Source organism: Drosophila elegans, unplaced genomic scaffold (genome assembly GCF_018152505.1).
Source record: "Drosophila elegans isolate 14027-0461.03 unplaced genomic scaffold, ASM1815250v1 contig_183, whole genome shotgun sequence".
In the NCBI taxonomy this organism is placed as follows: domain Eukaryota; kingdom Metazoa; phylum Arthropoda; class Insecta; order Diptera; family Drosophilidae; genus Drosophila; species Drosophila elegans.
Genome location: NW_024545550.1, coordinates 5,708,795 through 5,731,839, shown reverse-complemented (window position 1 = coordinate 5,731,839; position 23,045 = coordinate 5,708,795). Strand labels below are relative to the sequence as shown.

Here is a 23,045-nt window from a genome sequence, read left to right as displayed (position 1 = left end):
CACCGCGTGTACTTTTACTTGTGGCCATGGGCGTAGAAAAAATAACGGTAAAGGGGACTAAGTTTGTTTAAAAAAAAAATAATCATATTGTAATTCAAAATTTTCATTACTATTTCTCTATAGAATTTTGAAAAAATTTTAAAAATGTAAAATCGTATTCGAGCTTTAAACTATTTTGAAGCCATGAAGTAGTACAAAATTCAGCATGAATAATTGTGGTGGCAAAGTTCAAATACTACAAATTTGTCCGAGTCAATTAAAAAATATTTTAAACCTATTGGACAGATTTATCAATATGGAATGTTATACACTTAATTGGATAAATATTTTTAATCCCCCTTGCCATCGTACGACCATGGTTTTGGTCTCTTGTTCACCTTGATCGCCATTTGTTGTGTGAATTTCTTGAAAGAATGTCGAAGCCAACGTTGTACTATGCCCTTTTCAGTCCTCCGGCCAGAGCTTGCATCCTGGTAGCCAAACTAATTGGCCTGGATCTGGACCTAAAGTAAGTGTACGGATTTACTAATCCAACGTGGCTAAAACATGCACCTTTCAAATCTTCAGGCTCGTTGATTTTTCGAAGAAGGAGCACCTGAACGAGGAGTTTATAAAGGTTCGCGGGATCGATCTCAAAATAGAAGATATATTTTTGTAAACCTTCCTCCTCACAGCTAAACCCCCAGCACCAGATTCCTGTGTTTGTGGATAGCGATGGTGAGGTGTACGTGGACAGTCACGCCATCGTGTGCTTCTTGGTGGCCAAGTACGCTGGGAACGACCAGCTGTATCCGCAGGATCTGAAAAGGCGAGCCCACATCGACCACCGCATGCACTACGAGAACGGAGTGCTCTTTCAGGTGGTCAAGGACATTGTGGCGCGGAACATTTACGGCGGAGAGGGGGAGTTCAACGTCCGATCTCTGACCCTCTGCCATAATGCCTACTCCGATTTGGAGCACTTCCTGGAGAAGGGCAACTTTGTGGTGGGCAATGAACTGAGCGTGGCCGATGTGTCCATTCACACCACGCTGGTGACCTTGGATTTGCTCATACCAGTGGCGAGGGAGAAGTACCCGCAGACAAAGGCCTGGATGGAACGCATGGATACCTTGTTGCCGGACAACGAGGAGATCAATCTCAAGGGTGCCCGTGCACTGCAGACCCGCATCCTGAACTGTATGGCCGAGAACAAAGCCAAGGCTCAGTAGATTTCTTCTTTATCATCTATCTTATACCCTCTATACTTTAATTTCAAAACATTTAAGTCGTTTATGCCGTTCACTTTCAAAAAATCATTGTTAATTCGAATTGTACTTGGATATGAAATGATGAATGATTTTATCTGCAAGGTTCTTGCTCAAAAAAAGGCTTATAATTCGAAAATAATTATTTAAAATTTTTTCATAGAAAACTCCCTTAATTGTGACAAATTTTCATTTCAAGATATGTATGTCTTATGACTTTAACTTTAAACAATTGTTTTAAATGTGGAATGTTTTTTTTATATGTAAAATGTAAAACCGTTGAAATGATAAATGATAGCTCTGCATGGTTAATGGTCTAATAAAAAGACTATTATAATTCGATTAAAGAGTACATTTTTGTCAAAGCAAAACCCCTCAATTGTGTCAACTAAACGAACTCGAATTTATTTTTTGTATTTTATTGGTAATTGGTAATTTGTTAGGCTAATTGGCTTGTAAACATGCTGCACTATATTCTCGTGTCTTTTGATTTGGAAGTCCAGTGTACAATACGTAAATATAGTTAGCGAGAGTTCCGATTCATGCAAATTGCTAAAACTTGCCACTAAACAGTTATTTACACAAACAAGCGTTTTTATTTTGATCTATTGCTGAAAATCGGGCCGCTGAAGAAGAACTAACTGACTACGGTAGACATACAATTTTGGATATTTAAGGGTTACTTTACTGTCATCGGTCTTCTTTCCTTGATAATCTGCCTAACTCTAACTCACCTATCTATTTACAACACAATTGATTAATCACACTTATTTTGGTATCATATTTGAAGCGGGTTGTGTCCAGTTCAGTTCCGTTCAGTCCCTCTAATCGAACGTTGTCCAGTTGTTCATGCCCTTTCCGGTGGTGAGCTGCTGGTGCTGCTGCTGCTGCTGCGCCTTCTCCGTTCCGTTGGCATTCAGGGTGAACTGGTCCAGACCGTACTTGCGGAGCAGCTCGAAGTCGTCGTCCGGCTTGGCGGCAATAGTGCTGCGCTGATGGAGCGGCGGTGGGTGCATCGGCGGCGCCCGTCCCGTCACCGCCGCCACGGTGGCCATGTGCTTGGGCGCAAAGTACGGGTAGAGCGGATTGCTGACGCTGCTGGCCGCCACCACACTGCTGTTGACGCCGGCGGGCAGTGTGCTGGACTTCTTGCCGAACGCCTTGCTCAGCGGCGGCAGCGGGCGGGCGTTCTGGTTTAGCGGGTCGAAGTCCTCCAGGTCGAAGCTGGTGTTGTTGCTATCGTCCAGCGATATCAGGTCGTTCATGCTGTCCTCCAGCGGCTGCTGCTGATGCTGCGGGTTGGGGAGGCACAGAGGTACGGGTTGTTAGAAAGCTTTGGGCGTGGGACGCTTGGATTCTACAGTGCCTAACGCAACGTACATTCAACTCGAGTTACTTCAAAGCGTTTACAAGCATCTAATTACGGTTGGAAACTACAATATGGGTGCAGTAGATGTAGATTAATGACTCAACAGTGATAGAATGCAAATGAACAAAAATATGAGGGTAAAAATAACCACCATTTATAACTTGACCATATGTTTACTTTTTAAGATGACTGTAAGTGCACAAAATATAAACTCCTTTTCTTGTAGTAAAAGGTAATCAGTTCTAAAATTCGATTTTTACAAGGAAACCCCTTTTGATGAAGGCAAATAAGTATGCTATGGAAAATGTGTGTTTTTCATGAATCGTTTGGCAGAAAATGCTCTAGCTATTGAATTTAGGGAAGACAAATGATTAGTCCACTTAAGAATTGAACAATGGGGGATCTTTAGATTGTGCATGACGTTAGCTTGGATTCGGGGGAGACTACATGAGGGCCCTTGATGTGTGTTAGTGTGCTTCCGACTGGGAGACCATAACCGGGATGGGCTTAGTTAACTAACGTCGCAGCTGGTGTACCTCTCTCTTGGCCCGCGGCGTCGGAATGGGCGGATCGGAGACGTTTAGGTGCGAGAACGTCGACGCCGCCGTCACAAAGGAGGCGCCCGAGGAGCAGGATGAGGTGGCCGACGACGAGGATGCGTTCGAGTTGCGCTCCGACGACTCGTTTCCGGTGGTCTCCTCCCGCCAGCAGTTGCGCTCCAGCTTACTGATCTCCGCGCTGACGGCGGCGGCGGTGGCCGCCACCAGGGCGTTCGAGCTGCCCTGCCTGCGGGGCGGAATCGGCGGCGATTGCACATCCGGCGGACTGTCAAAGCTGCTGCAGTCGGCCGTGGGCGGCAGCGGCTGGCGCGGTCGGGTGGGCGTGGAGGTGTGCCGCGGCGGCTTCGTCTCCACGTGCGGATGCGCGGCATACGGATGGTTGTAGTAGGAGGCGGGCGTGGACTGCGGAGGTGGCGGGCGGGCTGGCGGTGCTCCTCCTCGCCTTTGCTCTGCGTTCGGCTTAAGCTGCGTGGGCCGATGGACGATGTCAGGATGACAGGTTGCCAGGAATGGGGATGGGTGCAATGGTGAGTCGAGTGTGATTGGTTATATCGGTGTGTGTGTGTGTTTGTGTTTGTGGGGTGTGGGGTGTTTGTGGGCATGAGACAGGGGGGGCAGACGATCGATCGATGACGACATACAGTTGTGGACACAGACACGACACAGACAAGGAAACAAAAACAAGAAGAGCATGAGAACATAAACATAAACATCACAGCACATCGAGATGAGTGGTCGATTTAGCTTAGCGGCAAGCATGTGAACGGCTGCTCTGGAGCGCATCCCAAACTATTGGAGCTGCTGCAGCCGAAGCTCGTACGCCCGCACCAGACTACTTACACTGCGGTCCACGGCCGGCGTCTTGAAGAGCGGATGGTTCTGCAGCTCCTGCGACAGGTTCATCTCCGAAGATGAGCACAGCGAGCTCGCCGAGCTAACAGCAGGAGACGCAGCGAGGTGATGACCGTAATGAGGACCAGCAGCCGTGCCGTACGCATGGCCGTTCGGCTGAATGTGGCTGCTCGAGCTAGACATGGCCAGCGGTATGGGGCCGCGCCGCTGGAACTCGCGCGTCTCCCGGGCGCCGCCGGATCCCCCGATGCCACCGATGCCGCTGCTTCCCGTGACGGAGGCAATCCCATCGAGCCGCTTGCTGGTCACCGGCGAGCTGGGAGCCGAGTGGTGGGCCGCTCCAATGGCCTTGCCACCGCGCGCGTATCCTGCACTGGCGCCGTCCGGACGATCCGAGTGGTTCGGCGATCCCAGGCCAAAGTGGAAGTGACTGCCGCCGAACTGGTTGCCGTTCTCGCGCAGCTTTGTCTTGAAGCCCTTGTAGGCGGTTTTCATGCCACGCGAGCCCTCCTTCACCTGAATCGAGGGGATAGATAATGCAATTAGTATGCGGACTCCTTCACAGATTCCTGGACAGATACACAAAAGCGTTCGGTGGACAAAAGTCACAAAATCGGGCATTAAACTTTGGGGGACTCGACCACTCACCGATTTGACGGCAGACTTTACGGCCGGATTAGTCTGCAATGGTTAGACAGACGCATGTTTTGATCAGAAAACGATTGGGCAAACGACCGCAGCGAGAGCAGAAAGCACAGAGGAGTGTAGGATGAGCGATCCAAGCGGCATATGGAAGAGAGACACACAAGATACGGGCGAGATACGGTGTGAATGAGATGCGCAGATTGACCAGCGGGTTATTTAAGCTACGGCTAACTACACTTAATGGCTACGATGACAATGCTGATTCGGGTAATGGGTGTTGGATATATGGGTTCGGGTAATGGGTAATGGGTAATAGGTAATGGGTAATGGGTACTAGGGATCACTGGGGCAATGGGGCCTGACACGTCGAGGCGGTGATTATAATCTGCGTTCCAAGCGATATCACAGCTAAAGGCCATTAATCGCAGTTAAAAATGTTAGTAAGTTAATGGATTAGTCCAGAAGCTATTGTAGACTACAAGGTGTTTAGTAATTAAGCACTATGATTTTTGATTAATTTAACTACTGCTAAAAAAGCAAAAGTATTGAAAAAATAGAGCTTTTCACCGATCTAGCCAATTGATTAAGCCAATATGTTAGTCTAGAAACTGGTTAAAGATTTAGATAAATGGATCCATTACCAATTAATCAATGTTACTTATTATTTCAGCCTGATTAGTTCAGTCTGAAATGGATTATTTGGAATTTTGTTTGTTGGACGATATAAAAACAAAAAAGAAAGTAAAAAATAATAATAAACAATTAACTAACTAAAACAAAGAACTCATTAAATGTCAGATATTATTCGAGAATGCAGCAACAAACATTTAAACGTTTCTTTTTTAGTTTATGGCAACATAAATTATTTGGTGCAGTTGCTTGTTAGGACGTTAAGTTATTTGTTTGCATAGAGATAAGAAATAATTTGAACTAACATTGCAAATAAGGTGTGTGGGAATTTACATTCTACTCGTTTATATATTGGTATTTGGTTTTGGTGGATTTGGCATGGTTGGCAGTCTACACATTGTTCTTGGCAAACAATCGGGACAAACTGCACTTTCCCAAATACTGTGGAATAGATTAAATCAAATCAGATAAAAGAACATCATAAGGTGGGCAGGTAGGTAGGTAACTTAAGAGTAAAGTGGGTTAGCGAGTCAGCGCAGAGAGAGGCGGTAACGAAATGCAAGCCCTGTTCCCAGTTCCCAGATCCCAGATCCCAGATCCCAGTTCCCAGTTCCCAGTTCCCAGGTACCCTCCAAGCCCTCCAAGGCAACTGAGGGGGATGATGGTGATGGTGGTTCGACCATGAGGGTTAGGTTAACAGCATTGGGCCACCGCTGGTGGCCACCAGTGACGCAGCAGCCTCGGCTCACCTTGTCCTTCAGGTTCTTCATGATGGCATAGTTGCGGCCTCGTTTCTTTTTCTCCGCATAGCGCACCGTCTCCAGTTCGAACTCGTCGGAGAATCCAAGTCCGCTGTTGAGCATGTTTAGGCGATCGTCGATGAACTGCGCAAAGATCTGCAGATCCATCATTTTGGCAAGAAACGGACGCAGATGCGCCGGTCGAGATTCGATGAATTTTTGGGGACTGAAAGTCTTGCTGGTCTCGTGGTACTCCACCGCGTCCCGATAGCCACCGATCAGCTGCACCAGTGCGTTCAGGAAGATCTTCGAGATCCGGTCGCCGATGTGGTCATGCGTGTGATTCAGATGCTTCTTTAGCTGTGAGACAATCTCCGTCGGCAGATTGTGCACATCGTCGAATGGACTTTCGAATATTTTCGTATCACAGTTCAGGATCACAACTTCGCCCAGCTCATCGCTGGTCACCTGATAACAAAAGGAAAATTGTAAGTACCTCCAGCAAAGTCTACAAAGTGTAGTTGCGCCCGCTTACAGTTTCAAGCACTGGTTCTGGCACACCAATCAGATATGGCATGGGTGCACCCAGGTAGTCTTTGAACTCCCACGGCAGCACCGGTATGAATATGTGCTGCCATACCATGGGATATAGGAATGCGTTCGCCGCCTGGATGCACGAGGACAGCCGGTCCAGGTGCCGCGAGGTGAAGATAATTCGACGCTCGGCCAGCATGGCAGCAAACACGGCAATCATCTCCTTGGGCTCCACAAAGTTGTAGTATAAATTCAAGTTGTGCTATGCAACAAAACTGTGTTTAAAGTTCCTCTTTTAGTGGGTATTCATACTGGTAATACTTACATTTTCTGGCATGCTGGGCAACTGGAACTGCAGTGGGCGCTCAAAAACAAAGTGCTGTTTATAAGGCAACAATAATTGATTTAAGCTTTGATGAGGAATCGTCAAAGATATTCAACTTACACTCTGCCCAACGTTGTAATAGACTTTAAGGTTACCGCCGGAATCCGGGATGCCCTGGTTGTAGGCCTCGGACAGGAAGGCGCGGAAGCCATTTGAATCAGTCCGCTTCAGCTCGGCCAGAATGGGTAGTAGCTTCAGGAAGGTGTCGTGCCACGGCAGGTAGGTGATCAGCACCATGGCCGTGTTCGTCTTGGGATCCTGCCGACAGAAGCCAAAGCGCCATTTCGAGTCGCCGGTGGTGTGCACAAAGGAATACGTCTGCACCGAGGTGCTGTTCATCGATAGAGAGAAATAATTTTCACAGTAAAAAGTGTTAGTATTGCCATGGTATTATGAGAAGTAATGACTCCCCAATGCCCAAGGTTCGGTCAAAGATACGTTCGCTCCGGCCACGCATTGAATGGCCTTGCTAATCATACGTTGCCCAATGTTATGCATGATGAGTGGTTGATGTTCGATAGAGCAACGAATAACCAAGTAATACATTTAAAGCACACTTGTAAACAAAATAAATGTCATACCACACAGCACTATAAAATATTATTTATTAAACAGGGGAAGTCCCTCATCTCACTAGTAATTCTTAGCTGCAAGTAAAGCATACACTTAAAGTTATAAAGGCGAAATATAATTTTATATTTCTGTCGACTGTCGATGAATGCGATAAACCACGAAATCCCCCAAGTGCGATCTTCAGTGAGTAATGCTACGACTTCCTCTTCATTTTTAACTCGTAACCCAAATAAATGTGATTTTTCGCACGACTTGTGCTACTGAGTCGTAAAGTGACGACACATAACGCCAACAAACTTGCCTAATGAATTCAGGGTTAATTATAAAAGCATACAAATCATTTCGATTTTTATTATTCTTTCCGCTCTACTTTCTGTGATTTTCCAGTGTCTCATTGAGCAATACCCTTACAAATATGGCAGAGTACGAGCTAATAGTAAACAACTTGTTTTGATATCCTGATTACAAAATATTGTTTTAGTTGGCCACTCATTGACCAGCGAATCCCCTGGGTGATTCAACAGTTGTTTAACTTTTATGGTGGGAATTTTGAGTAAAGGCGAAATGTTTTTGTGCTCGCCCTTCACATTTCTTTCTTAAGCCCCCATGTCTAGTTTTAGCTTTCTTCCCATTTGTTTTACTTATTTTCGTGTGCCTTTTATGCGACGCGTTGTCCGCATTAATTATTGTGTTGAAATCGCATTTAACAAATTAAATAAATCGCAATTTTGCAACAATGACTGCGCACTCTCGTTACTCGGGCACGTTTCCCATTGTCCGCCGATTTGCATATTGTTCGACTTCAGCTTCAGTTTGAGCTTTAGCTTTAGCTTCGACTGAGGCTCTTTTACTCTTTGCGCCCAGTTACATAAAGTCGTTAGATCTAAGTGTTTCGGATCGTGTCATTGCTCAATTTAATATGCAAAGTCAGGCGGCGCGCACTACGCCGAATCCGCAGCTGATACGGCTGCTCCCACAGATCGAGGAAATGGAAATGGAGGCGGAATGGAAAGGAAGCGGCAAGGCTATCTGGGGCGGTTGGGGCGTTGACTTGGACATGCCTTTCTTTATCGCGGGACTGTGCCCAAATATACAACTGCGGTCATGATAAGAGCATAGGAAATTCGGTCTTGAAAATTTCTTCAAACTGTGTGAAAATTAAAACTTGTGAATCTATTTTTTTCGTTTTAAAATTAATGTGTTAAGTAGGTGAATTAAAAAATACTTTTAAAAATTCTATACTTATGATTTGCTAATTTATATGATTTGATAGTTTCAATGTGTGTATTTATTAAGTAATCACCTTAGCATTAAAATCTTAACTTAATTATTTCTTGATTTTCTTTAGTTATTATTATATGACGGCAGCAAAAACACTCTCATCTTAATACTTATTTTCATTGAAAATATGATTCAGTTAAAATTTGCTCTTGGCGACTACAATTTTAACCACAACTGTATGTGAATAAACAAAACCTTTGCTTAAATATGAACAACGGCACTCGACGTTGCTTCCACCAGGCAAACGGCGATAAGCTCTGAGGTCAAACCAATTTTTGTCGCTAATAAAGTAATCTGACAGACAAACTTTGAAATTCCAGCAGTGAAAAGTTAATTAATCGCAAATGTTACTTTTTCAATTCCAATTGCAATGGTTTATCAAACGATGAGTTAGCGTAGTTACACGCACAGCCGGGAACAGATAAGCGGCTGGGATGAGTCTGGGGATAGCCAGACGGGTGACTAAGCAGGTGGCGAAGGATTTGCTACAATTGATACAGTTCCAGGTGCTCCAGGAAATGCTAAACGAGTTGCGTCGAACAATGCCCATTGAATAATACAGTTCATTACGCGAACTCGCTGTGTAAACAAACACCGAAAGCGAAACAGCAAAAGCCACAGAAACACAAACGGCACAACAGGTTATTCGTTTCATGGACTAGCTATCTGCGGTTGGCCGGTGGCAGTGGAAGTGGTCGGGTCGAGTGGTGAGTGAGTGGTGACTCATCGACGGAACCCTCTTTCCGTCTGGCTACTACGGACTACGGACTGTTGATGATCGCAGGTCTTGCGTCTGCGACTGCGTCTACTGGTGCTGCGTATGATTTATATTTATAAAACGGACGCCCCCCTCTGACTAACGCCATTTCCGACCCTATAAAGTCAAGATATTGCTGATCAGCATCATCAGACCGCCTGTTTGTATGTGATTGGAAACTTTCCAAAGGTTTTCGTTTCGCAATGCGTTCAAACGCACTATTACACGATATATATAGACCAATAAAAATTGGCTTTGAGTATAACTGCATATAAATTGGGATGTCTAAGTTTTTGGAGCTTTATGACATTTGGAAGACTAAACTTTGTTGTTTTTAAAGATTATGGCATACAAATCGGGTTACTTGTTTTCCGCTTATCAGCCAAACTACTATGTATATCCTTTAGCTGTCTAAACTAAAGCGAATGTAATCCTCTCCTGCATACACACCTGGATAAATCGCAGGGAAAGGCGAACGATGGGATGCCGGTGAGCACCTCCTGGTCACGGAAACCCTCGGGGAAGCTCTCCACAATGACGCCGGCGGGTGCGGCGGGACCACCGCTCCTGGAACTCGTGCCCCTCTCCAATCCCGGCGTCGGCGATACCTCGCACCAGAATTCGAAGAGCTTCTTCACGTCATTTCTGGTAGGGATGAGGAGGAAGAGGAGGTGGAACACGGTATTCGCGGTGACTCGTGGGAGCAAAAGCGCTCCGCCAGCGGCCAGTGGAGCGGAACGCCCACTGCAGCCACCAACTGGAACTGGGCGGCATACTCACTTGATTCGCGATCCCATTTCGAGCAGGTCTAGCACATGTTTCGGTCAGTGGGGGATGGGGATGTTCGTTTGACTTGTGTGTTCAATCTGGGCTGCTAAAAGGGCTAATACTGGATTTGTGACACAATACGGGTGTACTACGGCCTCCACTTCCACTTCCACTTCCACACTTTCCTCCTACTGCTCTTTGTCGCCTGAGATTCGCGACGTCATTGGTTTATTTCCGCCGTTCGCGTTGTATTTCTCGCACTCGCTTGCTCTTGTTTGGGAATGGGGGACCACTGCTCACTAATTTTCTGGCATTTTAGGGCCGCAACAATGGATATTTCACTTGGAACCCGCAGTTTTATGCAAGCAAACAGAACAAAAACACCTCGTACAACAAAATCGCGAACAGTATGACTGTTAGCGGTGGCTCAAAGTCGATTTCGATTCGATAACATTGAATTTGGCAATATCGCTGCAAATATCGATTACTTTCGCTAGTCTGGCAACTCTGCAACACACATTTTTCGACTTGGCGTCCCACGGTGTGTTTACATTTTTCGGCAGTGCGCGGCCTTCATAGTTTTCTTGAAGTTTCTTTACATCCCAGACGTTTCGTTCAAGGTTCCCTATTCCCTCTCGGCAGCCGCACAAAAAATGCATAATATTTTTTACAAAATTACATAAGTGCGTGCACCTAAAACCGCTTGCCTTTGAAAAGTTCCTGTACTACAGCTCTGCGAATTGCGACCGCGAATTACTATACTATAGTTTGGATTTCGATTCCGTCATACTTGGCACGGTAATTACCTGCACCCACTGAACCAGGCGAATCAATAGAGCACCATTCACCACCCACTCCGCCCATTCTTTTGTTGCTGCACGTGATGACGCCGAGGAGAAGTCCGAACCCGAACCCGAAACCAAAACCAAAACCGACACCGAAACCCGGGGTCAATCCAATACTCATAGATACTATCTGTCCACTGCGGACGTAGTTTCGATTTGTGTCACAACCCCGTCACAGGTTTTTTTTCAAGTCGCCTTGTCTAAATTTGTATTTATTCTTTTATTTTCGCCCTCTTTTCAAGGTAAGCCCCCTCCCAAAGTCTGGAACGTAATGCCAGTCACCGCAATCGGCAGAGCCCCCCGGACCGTAAACCCTCGGTTCTAGCACACTATTATAGTTGTAGACGTTAGTTTAGAGTCGCCATGCTGTGCGCCCTTGTCCGTGGTCCATCCACCGGCCACAAGTTGGCCATGTACCGCTCCGTGTCCGAGCTCCTTGGCCCCGTACACGATGTCCGCCACCCGTCCGCCGGAAGAGGCTTCTATCAGCAGCAGCAGCAGCAGAAACCAGTACCCGTATCAGTACCCGTATCAGTACCAGTCCAAGCCCACCGTCGAGATCTGCTGTGAGTGAGCGATAAGCGCCGTAAACGAGCCAAGAGCCAAGTGTACCTGAACCCGTTCCGCCTGTACCGTCCCGCGTCCCGCCTGCCTGCACCCTTTCCGGGGCGTGTGACGTCTGTCTTTGATACGGACGACCACTCGTTCAATCAGAATCCATGTGCATACATTAGCGTGCGGCGATTAGATATGCCCCTTGTACTTATTAGACCGATAAAGCCCATTCATACCGCTAACAAGTCGCGCCGTGCTGTAACTTATTTCATTTGTGGCTTGTTCGCTATTCCAGCTCGCTTTCCCGGGTAGCAGAGAGTTCCAAACCGCCAGTGCGGAGACTTCATTCGGAGCACGACGCCATGTTCTACTCGATGTACGCCTACCTGTCCAACCTGCCGCGCCTCCACGTCTTGGGCATGGCGGTGGTGGCCTATGTGGTCTATTATCTAATCCAGGTGGTCAAGGTGAGTGTAAGGCCAGCGATTACATCACGTCCGGTGCGCGACTAATCACCAAATTGGTCTTGCAATTACAGCGACCGATTATCGCCTGTTCGGATGGGCCGTTTAAGCAGTATCTGATCCGCAAGGTGCCGACGCTGGAGAACAAGTACTGGCCTACCTTCTGGTGCGTGGAGAGCCGTGCCCAGACCGTCCTTGCGAGCCTGCTGCGCTCCAAGAGTCTGCCGCACGTCAACTACCGCCGCGAGATCCTCTCGCTGAAGGATGGCGGCGAGGTGGCCCTGGACTGGATGGAGGAGGGCTGCGAGGCCAGCTCTCCATGCATCCTCATCTTGCCGGGCCTCACCGGTGAGTCGCAGGCTGAGTACATTAAGTGCCTGGTCTTTGCCGCCCAGCAGGCTGGCATGCGGGTGGTGGTGTTCAACAATCGCGGACTTGGCGGCATCGAGCTGAAAACCCCTCGTCTCTACTGCGCCGCCAACTGCGAGGATCTGTGCGAGGTCGTCCAGCATGTGCGTCGCAGCCTGCCCGAGCATTGTAAGCTGGGAGCCACAGGCATCTCCATGGGTGGCTTGATCCTGGGCAACTATCTGGCCCGCAAGAGCGACGAGGCCAGGAGCTTCCTGTCGGCGGCCAAGATCATCTCGGTGCCGTGGGACGTGCACAAGGGCAGTGCCAGCATCGAAAAGCCGGTGATCAACAGCCTGCTGGGACGCCATTTGGCTGGCAGTCTGTGCCGCACATTGCGCAACCATCTGGATATCTACAGGGACATTTACCAGGACTCCGACATGGACATTCAGCGCATCCTGCGCTGCAAGACCATCAAGGAGTTCGACGAGCTGTTCACGGCCAAGCAGTTCGGCTATGCCCATGTGAATGACTACTACTCGGATGCCACGCTGCACAACAAACTGGACCACATCTCGGTGCCGCTGCTGTGCCTGAGTGCTGCCGATGATCCGTTCCAGCCGCTCGATGCCATCCCCATCAAGGCGGCCAACCAGTGCACCCATGTGGCCATCATCATTACGGCCCGTGGCGGCCACATCGGCTTCCTCGAGGGCTGGTGGCCGTCCACCAAGGACCAGTACATGGGCCGCCTGTTCCAGGAGTACTTCACCAAGGCTCTGTTCGACGAGGACGGCGAGTTCCAGCACACGTCCAACAAAATGCACGAGCGATTCTTAGCCAAGCAGACGGTGGCGCTGGCCTCCTCGTCGCCGCTGCTGCTGGCCAAGAAAATGGACTCCGACCAGTTGGACCACAAGGTCAAGCTGATGTGAATGAGGCTCAATACCCTTGCTAAGTTTTTGTCCAGCTGGGTTTTCCAGTTAAATTCATAGTTATTCGCGTATGTATTCCGATAGATTTCCGTGAGCGAGGACCTTCGTACACATGTGATATGAAACATTGATCAAAATCCAAAGTGAATAGGGAACCAAATTGTCAGTCAATACGGATAGATGCCTAAATTATTCTTAGACCGTGACACTAGTGACATATCATCTTGAAAATGCAAAAGGCTTTACGACTAGTAGTGGTAAATTCAAATACAAATATTTATGACACAATGCAATAATCTTATATTTTTACAAGTTCCGTATATTTATAACTAATAAAAATACAACGCTTAATAAAGAGAAAAATAAAACACTTTCACTGCATAATATAGTAGATTTGACAAGCGAGACGTATTGGGCTTGGGGTATTTCCCGAGTCGACCCAGGATTACCCCCTCGTAAAAACCAGGTTCCTAAAGCTAAAATACCAATTGCAAGTGGCCTAAATGGGCTTGTAGAGCAGCGTCGTGACGTACTTCTTGCGATACCGATGCGTGGCACTCAGCACCATGACGCCATCCTTGATGGACAGTGCGTACAAGTGGTTCAGCATCACATGGTTGGGTTCCGGCAGCAAAGTGGGTTCGCACTAGGAGTAAACGGAGATTACATTAAGGGGGACATCCGGCAAAGCACTAGGATTACCTACCGAAAGCGGTGTGTCCTTGTTGAGGATGACCTGCAGCAAGTGGGGCGGCAAGACTGGTGGGCCGGATACCTTCTCCCAGGGCTTCACCTGGGGCACCTCCTGCGTGTACTCCTTCTCCGCGAAGTTGGTCACATTCTCACTGTCTTTGGCCAGCGCCTGGAACACCTCGAAATCGGATTCCCGCACGGACACCAAGTTATTTCGATGTCCCTCGTCGTTCTCAACGCTTTTCTGAAATTGCAAACCGATGAGTAATAATCCATTTTGTTTGTCGTAATCTTAGCTGTGTAAACAGTGCCCAGGGAAATAACTAATACATAGGGTCTCTGCTGCGTGCCTTTCATGGGCAGTTCCCATATGTATATAATTGTAGCCAATAACAGGGGCCCTTTCGTTGAGTTCAATAAAACTGATGAAATTGGATAACAATATTTGCGATAGAACAGAAATTGGACTGAGTTTCGTATGAAAGTATAACTGTAAGCAATAATCTTCTGCGATAGCTATATACTATACATATGCGATGAAAAGCAAATTGCGTAGAACATTTTCTGTAAGTAGACGGAGGTCAATATTTTATTTTAGGTAATAACTTGATTCATTTTGCTGAGTGGAATTGATAGCGATACTTGCTTTCGCAGTGAAATTCCGTGGAATATTTTCTATGAGTAGTTGGTTTTAGATTTGCTTACAGAAGCACTTTAAAAAAATATTTTATGACAAGTTGAAAAATGGAGGAGGCTAAATTGTTTGATAACTAAAGCAATTAGCTTAGATATTTTCAATGAGATGTTCGCCTTTTTCTTATAAACCTTTGTAGCTTTTGATTATGTATACAAGTTGAAAAGCTTTGAAAACTATTTAAAACGTTTTACGTTACGAGATTAGTTTTACGATTAAATCTAAATAATATAAATATAAATTCGATTAACACTATTTAAAATGAATTTGAAATCTATATAAAAATCTATATTGTTGAGTTCAATAAAGTTTATGGAGTTGAATTTTAACGCCAATAAGAATATTGAATTGGTTGTTTTCCTGATTAGCCCGCTTTCCGTAGTTTACTCATATACATTTTTAAGTTAAAAAAAAATTAAAGATTATTTTAAGAGAAAGTAAATTTTACTTTGGTTTGGTCTGAGTATAGTTAGATTTATAGCACAAGGTTACCGTCATCTACTTTTAAGTAATGTTTTAAAACAAGTTTAGCTCCGAAAGCCTTTTGTTTACCAAACGCTTATTTAAAATTTCAATTGCTTTACTGATAACACTGCTCACAGATCGCTTTAATTGGGGCTTCCGATAAAATAGCTAGAGCGCGCCGGATGAGCATCTCTGAACCCAATTGAAATCCACTACTGATTACTGGGGGACTTCGGTTTGTTTACGCCGATTACACAACGCGGGGCGAAAAACTGCGTCATTCGGGCGCCCGAATCGTAAACACACGAAAAAACTGAGCCCACTTTATTGATTTTCTTTCCAAAACACAAGGAACTGACCAGCTTGGGATCGTGCTTCCACTCGCCGTCCACGCAGAACTTGTACTGGTGGTCTCCCTCGGGCAGATCGATGATGGTCACAAAGTTCTGGTGGCTGCGGACCATCGTGATGGGCTTCCAGTCGCTGAAGGTGCCCGAGATGGTTACGTGCTTGCCGCCGCCATCCCACCGCAGCACGGTGGGCAGAGCCGTCTTCCGAACGTCGTCCTCCTCGCTGAGCAACTGAGATCCGGGCTCCGCTGGTTCCGTGCCCGGCTCCTCCTCCTCCTCGTTGTGCTCCATGCTGGATCGCTCTCGGTGAACCGCTGAGGCTGACGACTCGTCGGCGGTGCGCCTGTTGGATCCAGTTGCAGTTCCCGTGTAGTACGGGTCGTCGTCTTCTTGCGACGAGCCCTCGTTCAAGACTGCCGTATGTTTTTTGTCGAACGAGAAAGCTTGGCCTCCGCCCCCGCCTCCTCCCGCCCCCGCTACTGCACCGCCCACCAAAGCTGCTGCGCCAGCACTCCCGCCCTGTACCGTTCCCCCTCCCCCGCCCCCTGCTCCACCAACCGAGTCGCGGAAGTGTGCGGGAGAGCTCGGCGTGGACAAGTCGGTCGACTTGTGGCGCTCGCGCTGCATGTGCACTGAGGAGCTGGCGTTGCCCATGTCTAAAGCCGCTCTCGCTGGCCCTTCGGCAGGTCACGACCCGAGTTTTAAGAGGTTTTGTCTGGTGTTTGGGTCGCTCTTCTCCTGTGTCCCCTTTGACTTGGCACTTTGTTTTCCCCCTCTCTGTGTTGCTTCACGGACGACACTTTTCGCGGTTTGGCAGTCTCTTAGAAGTATTTGGCATTTAGTGTGCAGAAAACTGCGTTAATTATTGAATCTTTGTTTCGTAAAAAAGTTGCTAAAATTAAATTGGCGAGAGACCACACAGAGTTGCTTTTTCGACAGATCAAAACAAAGGAGCTATCGGGCGATAACACATTGTGCCGCCCTGGTCGTAACAGCTGTTAATGCTATCGGAACTGCCACTTGTTATAAATATTGCAACAGCTTTTGGCAGAAAGCCGTTAAAGCTTCGCGAACAACTAATTGTTTTAAATTTAATTGACATTGATAGCAAAAATAATCAATTCTTATCGTTTTAATTTTTATAAATTGTTTTGCTGAATTGGTGGTAGCCAACCGGGTAAATTCCTTAAATAGATATCATTTCTAAATTAGGTCAATGAATCATAATATGTATCTCTTAATATAAAAATGCTATGGAATTCTGGAGTGACTAAGCCCAAGGCATATAAAGAAAGTCATAAAATTTTAAAAAGAGCATTTCCCGGGTCGCTCTTTTTTTCTGTAAGTGCATTAAAAACAAGCATTACAAAACACAGGAAAAACTGAGGGTCCAAAGTCCACAGAAAAGTGAAACAAAGAGCAAGGGCGGAAGTTCGTTGGCAAGGCTGCTCTATGATGAACCAGGTAGAATGTGAATTTAGCTGCCAAAACAGATGCAGCCAAAAACAGACTCTGTGGACAGAATCACTGAAAAGAAACTGCGATCAAAACAAACTAGAAAACTGACTCGGAAAGTCAGGTACCAACACTAGAAACCAGACGCTTTCCAGACGATGGCAACATCCAAAGAAACTCATGGAAAATACACACTGGATTAGCTAGCATACACTTAAAAAAAACATTCAACTCAAAATAATACTTCCAATTTTAATGTCTCTGTTTATTTTGCAAGCCAATTTAAAGATTTGTATTGTTAGAAAGCAGAAATAGTACAATATTAAAACTACAATATCAGAAATAATTAAATAAGAGTTAAAGCCCTTTGCTTGGTTTCGATACACTGTACGAGTTTTCCATTATTTTTATAGAAAATGTGCGTTATAGATTACAAAAAGTCAGCTTGGTTTAATGGGTTTATTAAGTATGAACTTAGATTTAAACTAATCAAGCATGTTCAAATTCTTGATTTAAAAAATTTTTTAAACCGATATACATAAGATTTATTTTCTGTGCACTCGTGTGGTTTGTATGGGTGCATGCGTGGTAGACCCACTCACACACTCACACACACACCAAGACAAAACCCGACGCCTTCGCATTTAAAATTGATTAAAACTAAAAAGACTCGATTCCGATGCCGATGCCATGCCTTGTTTCGTTTTCAGTGCGATCGCAGACATTGTGCAAAACGGTTCACAGTTCTCTCTGCTCGACTGGAAGTGAAGTGACCGTGCTGCTATTGTTGTTGTTGTTGTTCTTTCTGTTTTTGTGGGAGTGGGAGTGCACTGAGCGAAGTCGGAGAAATCGTGTCAAAAATTAATTGGAATTAAAGCCTGCAACAGAGTCGCAAGTGTCAAGTGAGCATATGAGGTAGGTCAGTTGGCTGGGTTGACCTCGCCACCCTTATCAGTAGGTGACTTTTCAAGGCTAACCTTACTAACCAACTGAACACTAAGCCGAAAATCTAAACAATCTAACTATTTCCCATGGCTCCCGTGAACGGAGCGTGTTTCAGTCGATTGCTGACCACATTATCAGCCTAGGCGGTGAACTGTTTTGAACTGCTAATTGATAATATGTACGCGGCAACACCTATATATTTAGATTCGAAAGCGAATCAGCTCAAACATTAAACTACGACGCACTTGCCACTTACGTGCAATTTTATCGAAGCCTGTTTGATCAGCCTCAGTAAATTTGAAATACCTCTTTGCTCGGTGTTATAAATACTCTCCTAACTCGAAAACAAAAGACCCCACCCCTGCACCACTCGGTGGAAACAAACAGAAACGTTCAAGATGGCCACCGCACCACCTGGAGCAGATACGATGATAATACATGTATACCAAGAGACCTTATCAATAACTCGACTTGTTTTCCCACTGCACCATAAATGAATTCAAAATCAATCTAGCTCGTACGACAGTCACAGCCAAAAAAAGAAAGATCTCACACTTGGAAACAGCTCGGGGGGCACGAGCCCACCGAAAAAAACAAGATTTCAGAGTCAAAATAAATAAATTACGGTGTCTTCACATATATATTTTTAGCTTTATCAATTTCGGGCGTTTCTTTGGAGGCTCGACACATACATATACACACACAGCCAATCGGAACGAGATCCGCAGCGAGGGTCGCACCATGGATAGCGTCAAGTCGTTCTTCGTCGGTTCCAGCAAAGATGGAAACCTGTCCAACAGCCAGCAGTCGAATGTGCCCGGATCCTCCATCAGCAGTCGCTGGGGACGGAGCTGGAGCACCAGCTCCCAGCAGACGGATCCCGAACCAGGACCCTCCAACTCCACGGTCAGCAAGAGCGGAAATCCATGCGATGTGAAGCGCAAGGATAGTGATAACTACTTTTACATCATGTAAGTTGGGTTTCTTGTTACAAAATTATATTTTGAGAGTGGGTACCAAGAAGTGGCGAGATAAGATAGACACATCTTTATTTGATTTGCTCTTGGGCATTTTCAGTTAGTTATAAAACATTACACACGGTACAAAGTCCAGTAATTTCATTTACTATACATGATCATTGATTATACTATCATATTTACTTTTTTTTTTCATTTCATTTTGCAGATAGTTAAATACTACTAAAGATGAGTCACAGTTGATTAGATTTACTTTCAGATAATACAATATACTTAGTCTTATTATATTAATCATTATACTGTTTTTATATTTTAAAAATTTAAAAGATTTTCCTCTTGAAAAGATTACAGATAGTAAAAATATTAATAAGAATGGATTGGCGATCATTTGATCAAAATTATACATAAAATGTAACATAGAGTCGTCTAAAGTCTTCTGTACGTTTTAAATGGTTCTAATATAACTATCTATCAATATTTAAAGAATAGGAATTTTAAAGTGGTTCTTTTGCAATCCATGTACTGATATTTTGAGGTAAACATTAGGTTCCCAACGATTTCCTAATCCTTTGTGAGGTAGTATACACCAAAAGTAGATAAGATAGATTGCTTGATCAATGACCCTTCAAGTTGTTGATTTTCAAAACACTTTTACCAGTACACGCGTATATCTTTAATTGTATCTTTGTGTTCCATTCTTTGCTTTATAACTCTGTGGCTATTTTTTGTATGTAGTGCTCAAGAGGTTTTTATTTCCTGTTTATTACTTTGTTTACTTGCAACTGAGTAATCAGTCAGTGCACATGGAAATCCATGTGTAAATGGTTTGGTATATGCTGTAATTTCGGAGCCCTGATAGCCGTGCAATGCCTGCAATTGACGATTACGACAGGGGTTAAAAGCTCGATCAATATGATTAATTAAATGCCAAAAGACCGTAACCAAACGTTCTCTATAGAGGCAGGCAAACCAGTTTGTGCGGTCATAGATTCGTAAGCTTACCTTGAACGCCCGCGTTTTGAGCGCTGCTCGGCCTAGGCTGGCTCAGAGTTCTGAGCGAGATAGCCTGATGTTTGGACGTTGGGGATCTGGACTGGAACTGCAAAACCAGTTAAGAGTCAGTTGCGAATCAACTGCCGCCGCGAACAGCTGAGGAAGTCCCGTATTTAGAATGAGAGTGGCCGGGGATAGCCCCGAAAATAACCGATCTGGGCGTGGATCTGGCCAGGGGGTATGGGTATAAAGTGCGTGATTCAGTGGAGCAGCTGGTCAGTAACCATTGGGCAATCATACTCTCAGCACGCTGTAAGATCCGCAGTCGGGCTTAAAATCACCAAAACCGCAACTGATGCAATACCATCTCTCGTTTCGATTCGTTTTAGGTGGCGCGCTTGAAGAATACCAGACTATTGTGGATCGGAGCATCATTTGGATGAGTCGTGATCCGTATCTCAAGTGACCTGCAGCTGTATCTGTAACCCTATTAGGAACATCGGAGCGCTAGCGGCAACAACAGCCTTTTGCCTTGTTGCACCATCTCCATTGGCCGAGTCCGGTGTTTAGTGATACTAGTTATTTATTTACAATTATACACACAAGACATTCAATTACCCCCCTATTTGTACGTACTGTCCGATCGATCCACCCTATCTCCTATATGGACGCCCTCACCATTTTGGGCTTGGTCTACTGGCTGATCTGCATGATTTTGTTCGGACCGTTGATGTTCTTTGTCTGCGTCTACCTGCCCGAAGTTCCGGTGCGATATGTGAAGAGTCTTAGGCAACAAACCTGAGTGCCTGTTCCTTTCCAACCCACTTGACCAGGAATTAGCCAAGTCCGTAGTACATAGATTAATCAAGCCATAGTTGAAATGATATTGATGTACAACCGATCGATTTTTAATAAAATGCTACTCCAAAATGTATGGAACTTAAATGTTAAACTTGTTTCAATCGGTGGGGCATTGGTAAGGGGATTTTTTTGGTTGATCAAAAAACCCCCACATGCGTCAGTATAAAATTAAATGCATATCTATAGGACCATAAAAAGATTAAAAAATCCGAATTTCTAAGCTTCATATCCGCCGATTTATTAGAACCGTTTTAATAAAATATTTTGGTTTATTCTTTCTCTGTACCTCTCGCATTAAGTTGCAGTCGAGTGGTTTCTTACTTTTATTTACGTAAGTTATTCAATACAAAGCTAAGTCTGCGGGAATATGAGTGCCACAAAACATATTGCTGGTGTTTCAAAAAAAGCTACTTTTGTTGGTTGGAATATTGGATCTGCAATCAGTTGACGGCCAACCAAATCGGCCATTTATTTGCGTTAAAGAAAATAAACAAATAAAATCACAAAATAGTACCAACAAAATGTGAAAATACAATATTTTTTTCGATAGGGGTATCTATGTTAGCTGATGTGTGGCCTGACTATGCTCCTTTCGTTTATTTGTTAAATCACATTCCTATTTTGTTACCCATTTGATTGCCAAAGGAATTAATGCCTTGTTTTTCTCTCCTTCGTTTCAAACTAAAATTTTGGCTTAATTAACATTATCTGTTTTTAATTAAAACAAGAAGATTGGGTCGGGGGTGAATATGCAGAACAGTGGGGAGATTTCGATAGCGCTTTAATTTAGTTGGACCAGGACAGCAGCTGCTTCATGTCTGGATCATCTGTAATGGAATTCAGCTAAGAATTGAAGCTGTAAACTTAAAGGCTGCAAGTAAACTCACCATCATCGGGCACTACAGCTGTCGTTGCGGCCGCCTTCTTCTTCTCCTTGGCCTTCTCGGGCAAATCTTCTGTGGGCGCTTCGGGCAATGTGGGTGCCGGCTCGGGAATACCAATGATTTCCTTGTCGAAGTTCTCCTGCTCCAGCTCGTCAAGTTCCCGCTCGAGATCCTCATCGTCGAGATCGGCGCCAAAGGCCACTGGGTTGGAAATGGCATCGGAAATCTCACGGGCCACGTCCTGCTGCTCGGCAATGTCGTCCATCATGTCGTGCACCTTGTCCACATCCCTGTAAATGGGTGAAAGTTAGTGCTTGACACACATGGTGCTGCGGATCTATGACTCACATGTTCTGGTGGGCTGTTTTGAGGGCATCCGCGGCATTCTTCATTGTGGTCAGAACGGCAGTGTTCGTGTTGGCGCTCTCCAAAGCCTCCCGCTGCATCTCAATGGTGGACAGGGTGCCATCGATCTGCTGCAGCTGCTTCTCCAGGCGCTTCTTCTTTTTGAGGGCTTGCAGGGCCACTGAAAAGGTGACAGAAAAGGAGATTAGCCGGATCCCAAGACGAGATTAAACAAATGATATGGCCAATTTGATATGTGTGGTTTCGAATTGCTCTACTTCTAAGGCTTGTTTGTTTTGGGTTATCAAAAGGAATGTTTATATTACGTTCTAGCGATTTGCGGACACGTCCAGGCATCGAATGGTATGCGGGTGAGAAGGGCGAAGAAATACAGATTGTTTTATTGAGTGTTCTATTTGCTGGGCAGCAGCGGGGGCTGATTAATTGACGGCCTTTCGGCCGCAACAAAAACAAAGCAATGAGTCATTTTCCCAGGCCCAACTGGTGGCTGACTGGGATTACAAGGACCTCCGCATGCCGCACACGTACCTCGTTTGTTTTTGGACGCATTCTTGCGAGCTATATTCAGCTCGTCCTCGATCTTGGCCTCCAGGAACTCCTGCTTTTTGATGAGCATGTTCTCCGTCTCGCGCAGCTTCTGTATCGCCTCGCCGGTGGTGGGGGCCACCTCTTTCTTGCCGCCAAACATTTTCCCGAAGAAACTCATCCTGGCTGGTCTGCTTTTTCACCCGGACTTAGCAAAAATTTGGATTTTTTCCTCAAATTGCGTTTCTTGGTTGTCTGCGGATGTTGTTCGTATGCGTCACCCGATACCGATTGGTCTGTCTATCGGTCTTGTCATCGTAGTTGTGTATGCAGTTGGTATTTGTTC

At 45.5% G+C, this 23,045-nt stretch overlaps 7 protein-coding genes across 18 annotated transcripts; 4 read left to right on the top strand and 3 right to left on the bottom strand.

The window, feature by feature from the left end:
• The first annotated feature begins 378 nt into the window (after window positions 1-378).
• LOC108143399 (glutathione S-transferase 1) lies at window positions 379-1,618 on the top strand. Its single transcript, XM_017267779.2, has 3 exons — window positions 379-508; window positions 568-616; window positions 675-1,618. The coding sequence occupies exons 1-3, from the start codon at window positions 414-416 to the stop codon at window positions 1,209-1,211; spliced, it is 681 nt and encodes a 226-aa protein (XP_017123268.1). The 5' UTR covers window positions 379-413; the 3' UTR covers window positions 1,212-1,618.
• A 32-nt stretch (window positions 1,619-1,650) lies between these two features.
• LOC108143394 (DENN domain-containing protein 1A) lies at window positions 1,651-10,752 on the bottom strand. 6 transcript variants are annotated; one of them, XM_017267767.2, is made up of 10 exons: window positions 10,354-10,752; window positions 10,024-10,218; window positions 7,023-7,293; window positions 6,903-6,956; window positions 6,579-6,839; window positions 6,053-6,511; window positions 4,677-4,709; window positions 4,017-4,544; window positions 3,153-3,641; window positions 1,651-2,539 (listed from the first exon to the last, which is right to left on the bottom strand). In XM_017267767.2, the coding sequence occupies exons 1-10, from the start codon at window positions 10,368-10,370 to the stop codon at window positions 2,072-2,074; spliced, it is 2,775 nt and encodes a 924-aa protein (XP_017123256.1). In that variant the 5' UTR covers window positions 10,371-10,752; the 3' UTR covers window positions 1,651-2,071. The 6 variants fall into 6 exon arrangements, with proteins under 6 accessions (XP_017123256.1, XP_017123257.1, XP_017123258.1 ...); XM_017267768.2 differs by lacking the exon at window positions 4,677-4,709; XM_017267769.2 differs by lacking the exon at window positions 3,153-3,641 and having other exon boundaries at window positions 10,354-10,750.
• A 109-nt stretch (window positions 10,753-10,861) lies between these two features.
• Window positions 10,862-13,779, top strand: LOC108143395 (phospholipase ABHD3). Of its 6 annotated transcripts, none has more exons than XM_017267775.1 (4): window positions 10,862-11,139; window positions 11,434-11,752; window positions 12,037-12,208; window positions 12,280-13,779. In XM_017267775.1, the coding sequence occupies exons 2-4, from the start codon at window positions 11,550-11,552 to the stop codon at window positions 13,489-13,491; spliced, it is 1,587 nt and encodes a 528-aa protein (XP_017123264.1). In that variant the 5' UTR covers window positions 10,862-11,139; window positions 11,434-11,549; the 3' UTR covers window positions 13,492-13,779. The 6 variants fall into 6 exon arrangements, with proteins under 6 accessions (XP_017123264.1, XP_017123262.1, XP_017123263.1 ...); XM_017267773.1 differs by having other exon boundaries at window positions 11,429-11,752; XM_017267774.1 differs by having other exon boundaries at window positions 10,862-11,364; window positions 11,429-11,752.
• LOC108143398 (5'-AMP-activated protein kinase subunit beta-1) lies at window positions 13,768-16,634 on the bottom strand. The gene is made up of 3 exons (XM_017267778.2): window positions 15,703-16,634; window positions 14,198-14,428; window positions 13,768-14,137 (listed from the first exon to the last, which is right to left on the bottom strand). Exons 1-3 carry the CDS (start codon window positions 16,345-16,347, stop codon window positions 13,991-13,993), a joined length of 1,023 nt encoding a protein of 340 aa, XP_017123267.1. The 5' UTR covers window positions 16,348-16,634; the 3' UTR covers window positions 13,768-13,990.
• Window positions 16,635-16,771: 137 nt separating this feature from the next.
• On the top strand, window positions 16,772-20,677 carry LOC108143400. 2 transcript variants are annotated; one of them, XM_041707241.1, is made up of 3 exons: window positions 16,772-16,870; window positions 18,744-19,064; window positions 20,453-20,677. In XM_041707241.1, the coding sequence occupies exons 2-3, from the start codon at window positions 18,835-18,837 to the stop codon at window positions 20,463-20,465; spliced, it is 243 nt and encodes an 80-aa protein (XP_041563175.1). In that variant the 5' UTR covers window positions 16,772-16,870; window positions 18,744-18,834; the 3' UTR covers window positions 20,466-20,677. The 2 variants fall into 2 exon arrangements, with proteins under 2 accessions (XP_041563175.1, XP_017123269.1); XM_017267780.2 differs by lacking the exon at window positions 16,772-16,870 and adding an exon at window positions 17,840-18,063.
• Window positions 20,678-20,724: 47 nt separating this feature from the next.
• On the top strand, window positions 20,725-21,008 carry LOC108143401. Its single transcript, XM_017267782.2, has one exon. It carries the CDS (start codon window positions 20,728-20,730, stop codon window positions 20,863-20,865), a length of 138 nt encoding a protein of 45 aa, XP_017123271.1. The 5' UTR covers window positions 20,725-20,727; the 3' UTR covers window positions 20,866-21,008.
• Window positions 21,009-21,141: 133 nt separating this feature from the next.
• On the bottom strand, window positions 21,142-22,992 carry LOC108143483 (charged multivesicular body protein 4c). The gene is made up of 4 exons (XM_017267931.2): window positions 22,703-22,992; window positions 22,157-22,334; window positions 21,812-22,098; window positions 21,142-21,751 (listed from the first exon to the last, which is right to left on the bottom strand). The coding sequence occupies exons 1-4, from the start codon at window positions 22,878-22,880 to the stop codon at window positions 21,711-21,713; spliced, it is 684 nt and encodes a 227-aa protein (XP_017123420.1). The 5' UTR covers window positions 22,881-22,992; the 3' UTR covers window positions 21,142-21,710.
• Window positions 22,993-23,045: the final 53 nt, after the last annotated feature.

What these genes read in the sequence shown, in the direction of transcription:
- LOC108143395 (XM_017267775.1), top strand. Translation starts at nt 11,550, where the DNA reads ATGCTGTGCGCCCTTGTCCGTGGTCCATCCACCGGCCACAAGTTGGCC. An exon ending in GCCCACCGTCGAGATCTGCT is followed by an intron (nt 11,753 to 12,036) that starts GTGAGTGAGCGA and finishes TCGCTATTCCAG; the next exon opens with CTCGCTTTCCCGGGTAGCAG. An exon ending in ATCTAATCCAGGTGGTCAAG is followed by an intron (nt 12,209 to 12,279) that starts GTGAGTGTAAGG and finishes TTGCAATTACAG; the next exon opens with CGACCGATTATCGCCTGTTC.
- LOC108143401 (XM_017267782.2), top strand. Translation starts at nt 20,728, where the DNA reads ATGGACGCCCTCACCATTTTGGGCTTGGTCTACTGGCTGATCTGCATG.
- LOC108143483 (XM_017267931.2), bottom strand. Translation starts at nt 22,880, where the DNA reads ATGAGTTTCTTCGGGAAAATGTTTGGCGGCAAGAAAGAGGTGGCCCCC. An exon ending in TGCGTCCAAAAACAAACGAG is followed by an intron (nt 22,335 to 22,702) that starts GTACGTGTGCGG and finishes TCACCTTTTCAG; the next exon opens with TGGCCCTGCAAGCCCTCAAA. An exon ending in AGCTGTAGTGCCCGATGATG is followed by an intron (nt 21,752 to 21,811) that starts GTGAGTTTACTT and finishes ATTCCATTACAG; the next exon opens with ATGATCCAGACATGAAGCAG.
- LOC108143398 (XM_017267778.2), bottom strand. Translation starts at nt 16,347, where the DNA reads ATGGGCAACGCCAGCTCCTCAGTGCACATGCAGCGCGAGCGCCACAAG. An exon ending in GGAAGCACGATCCCAAGCTG is followed by an intron (nt 14,429 to 15,702) that starts GTCAGTTCCTTG and finishes TTGCAATTTCAG; the next exon opens with AAAAGCGTTGAGAACGACGA. An exon ending in ACAAGGACACACCGCTTTCG is followed by an intron (nt 14,138 to 14,197) that starts GTAGGTAATCCT and finishes GTTTACTCCTAG; the next exon opens with TGCGAACCCACTTTGCTGCC.
- LOC108143399 (XM_017267779.2), top strand. Translation starts at nt 414, where the DNA reads ATGTCGAAGCCAACGTTGTACTATGCCCTTTTCAGTCCTCCGGCCAGA. An exon ending in GGCCTGGATCTGGACCTAAA is followed by an intron (nt 509 to 567) that starts GTAAGTGTACGG and finishes TCAAATCTTCAG; the next exon opens with GCTCGTTGATTTTTCGAAGA. An exon ending in TGAACGAGGAGTTTATAAAG is followed by an intron (nt 617 to 674) that starts GTTCGCGGGATC and finishes TCCTCCTCACAG; the next exon opens with CTAAACCCCCAGCACCAGAT.
- LOC108143394 (XM_017267767.2), bottom strand. An exon ending in TTTCCCTGCGATTTATCCAG is followed by an intron (nt 7,294 to 10,023) that starts GTGTGTATGCAG and finishes ATCGATGAACAG; the next exon opens with CACCTCGGTGCAGACGTATT. An exon ending in CAGAACCAGTGCTTGAAACT is followed by an intron (nt 6,512 to 6,578) that starts GTAAGCGGGCGC and finishes TTTTGTTATCAG; the next exon opens with GTGACCAGCGATGAGCTGGG.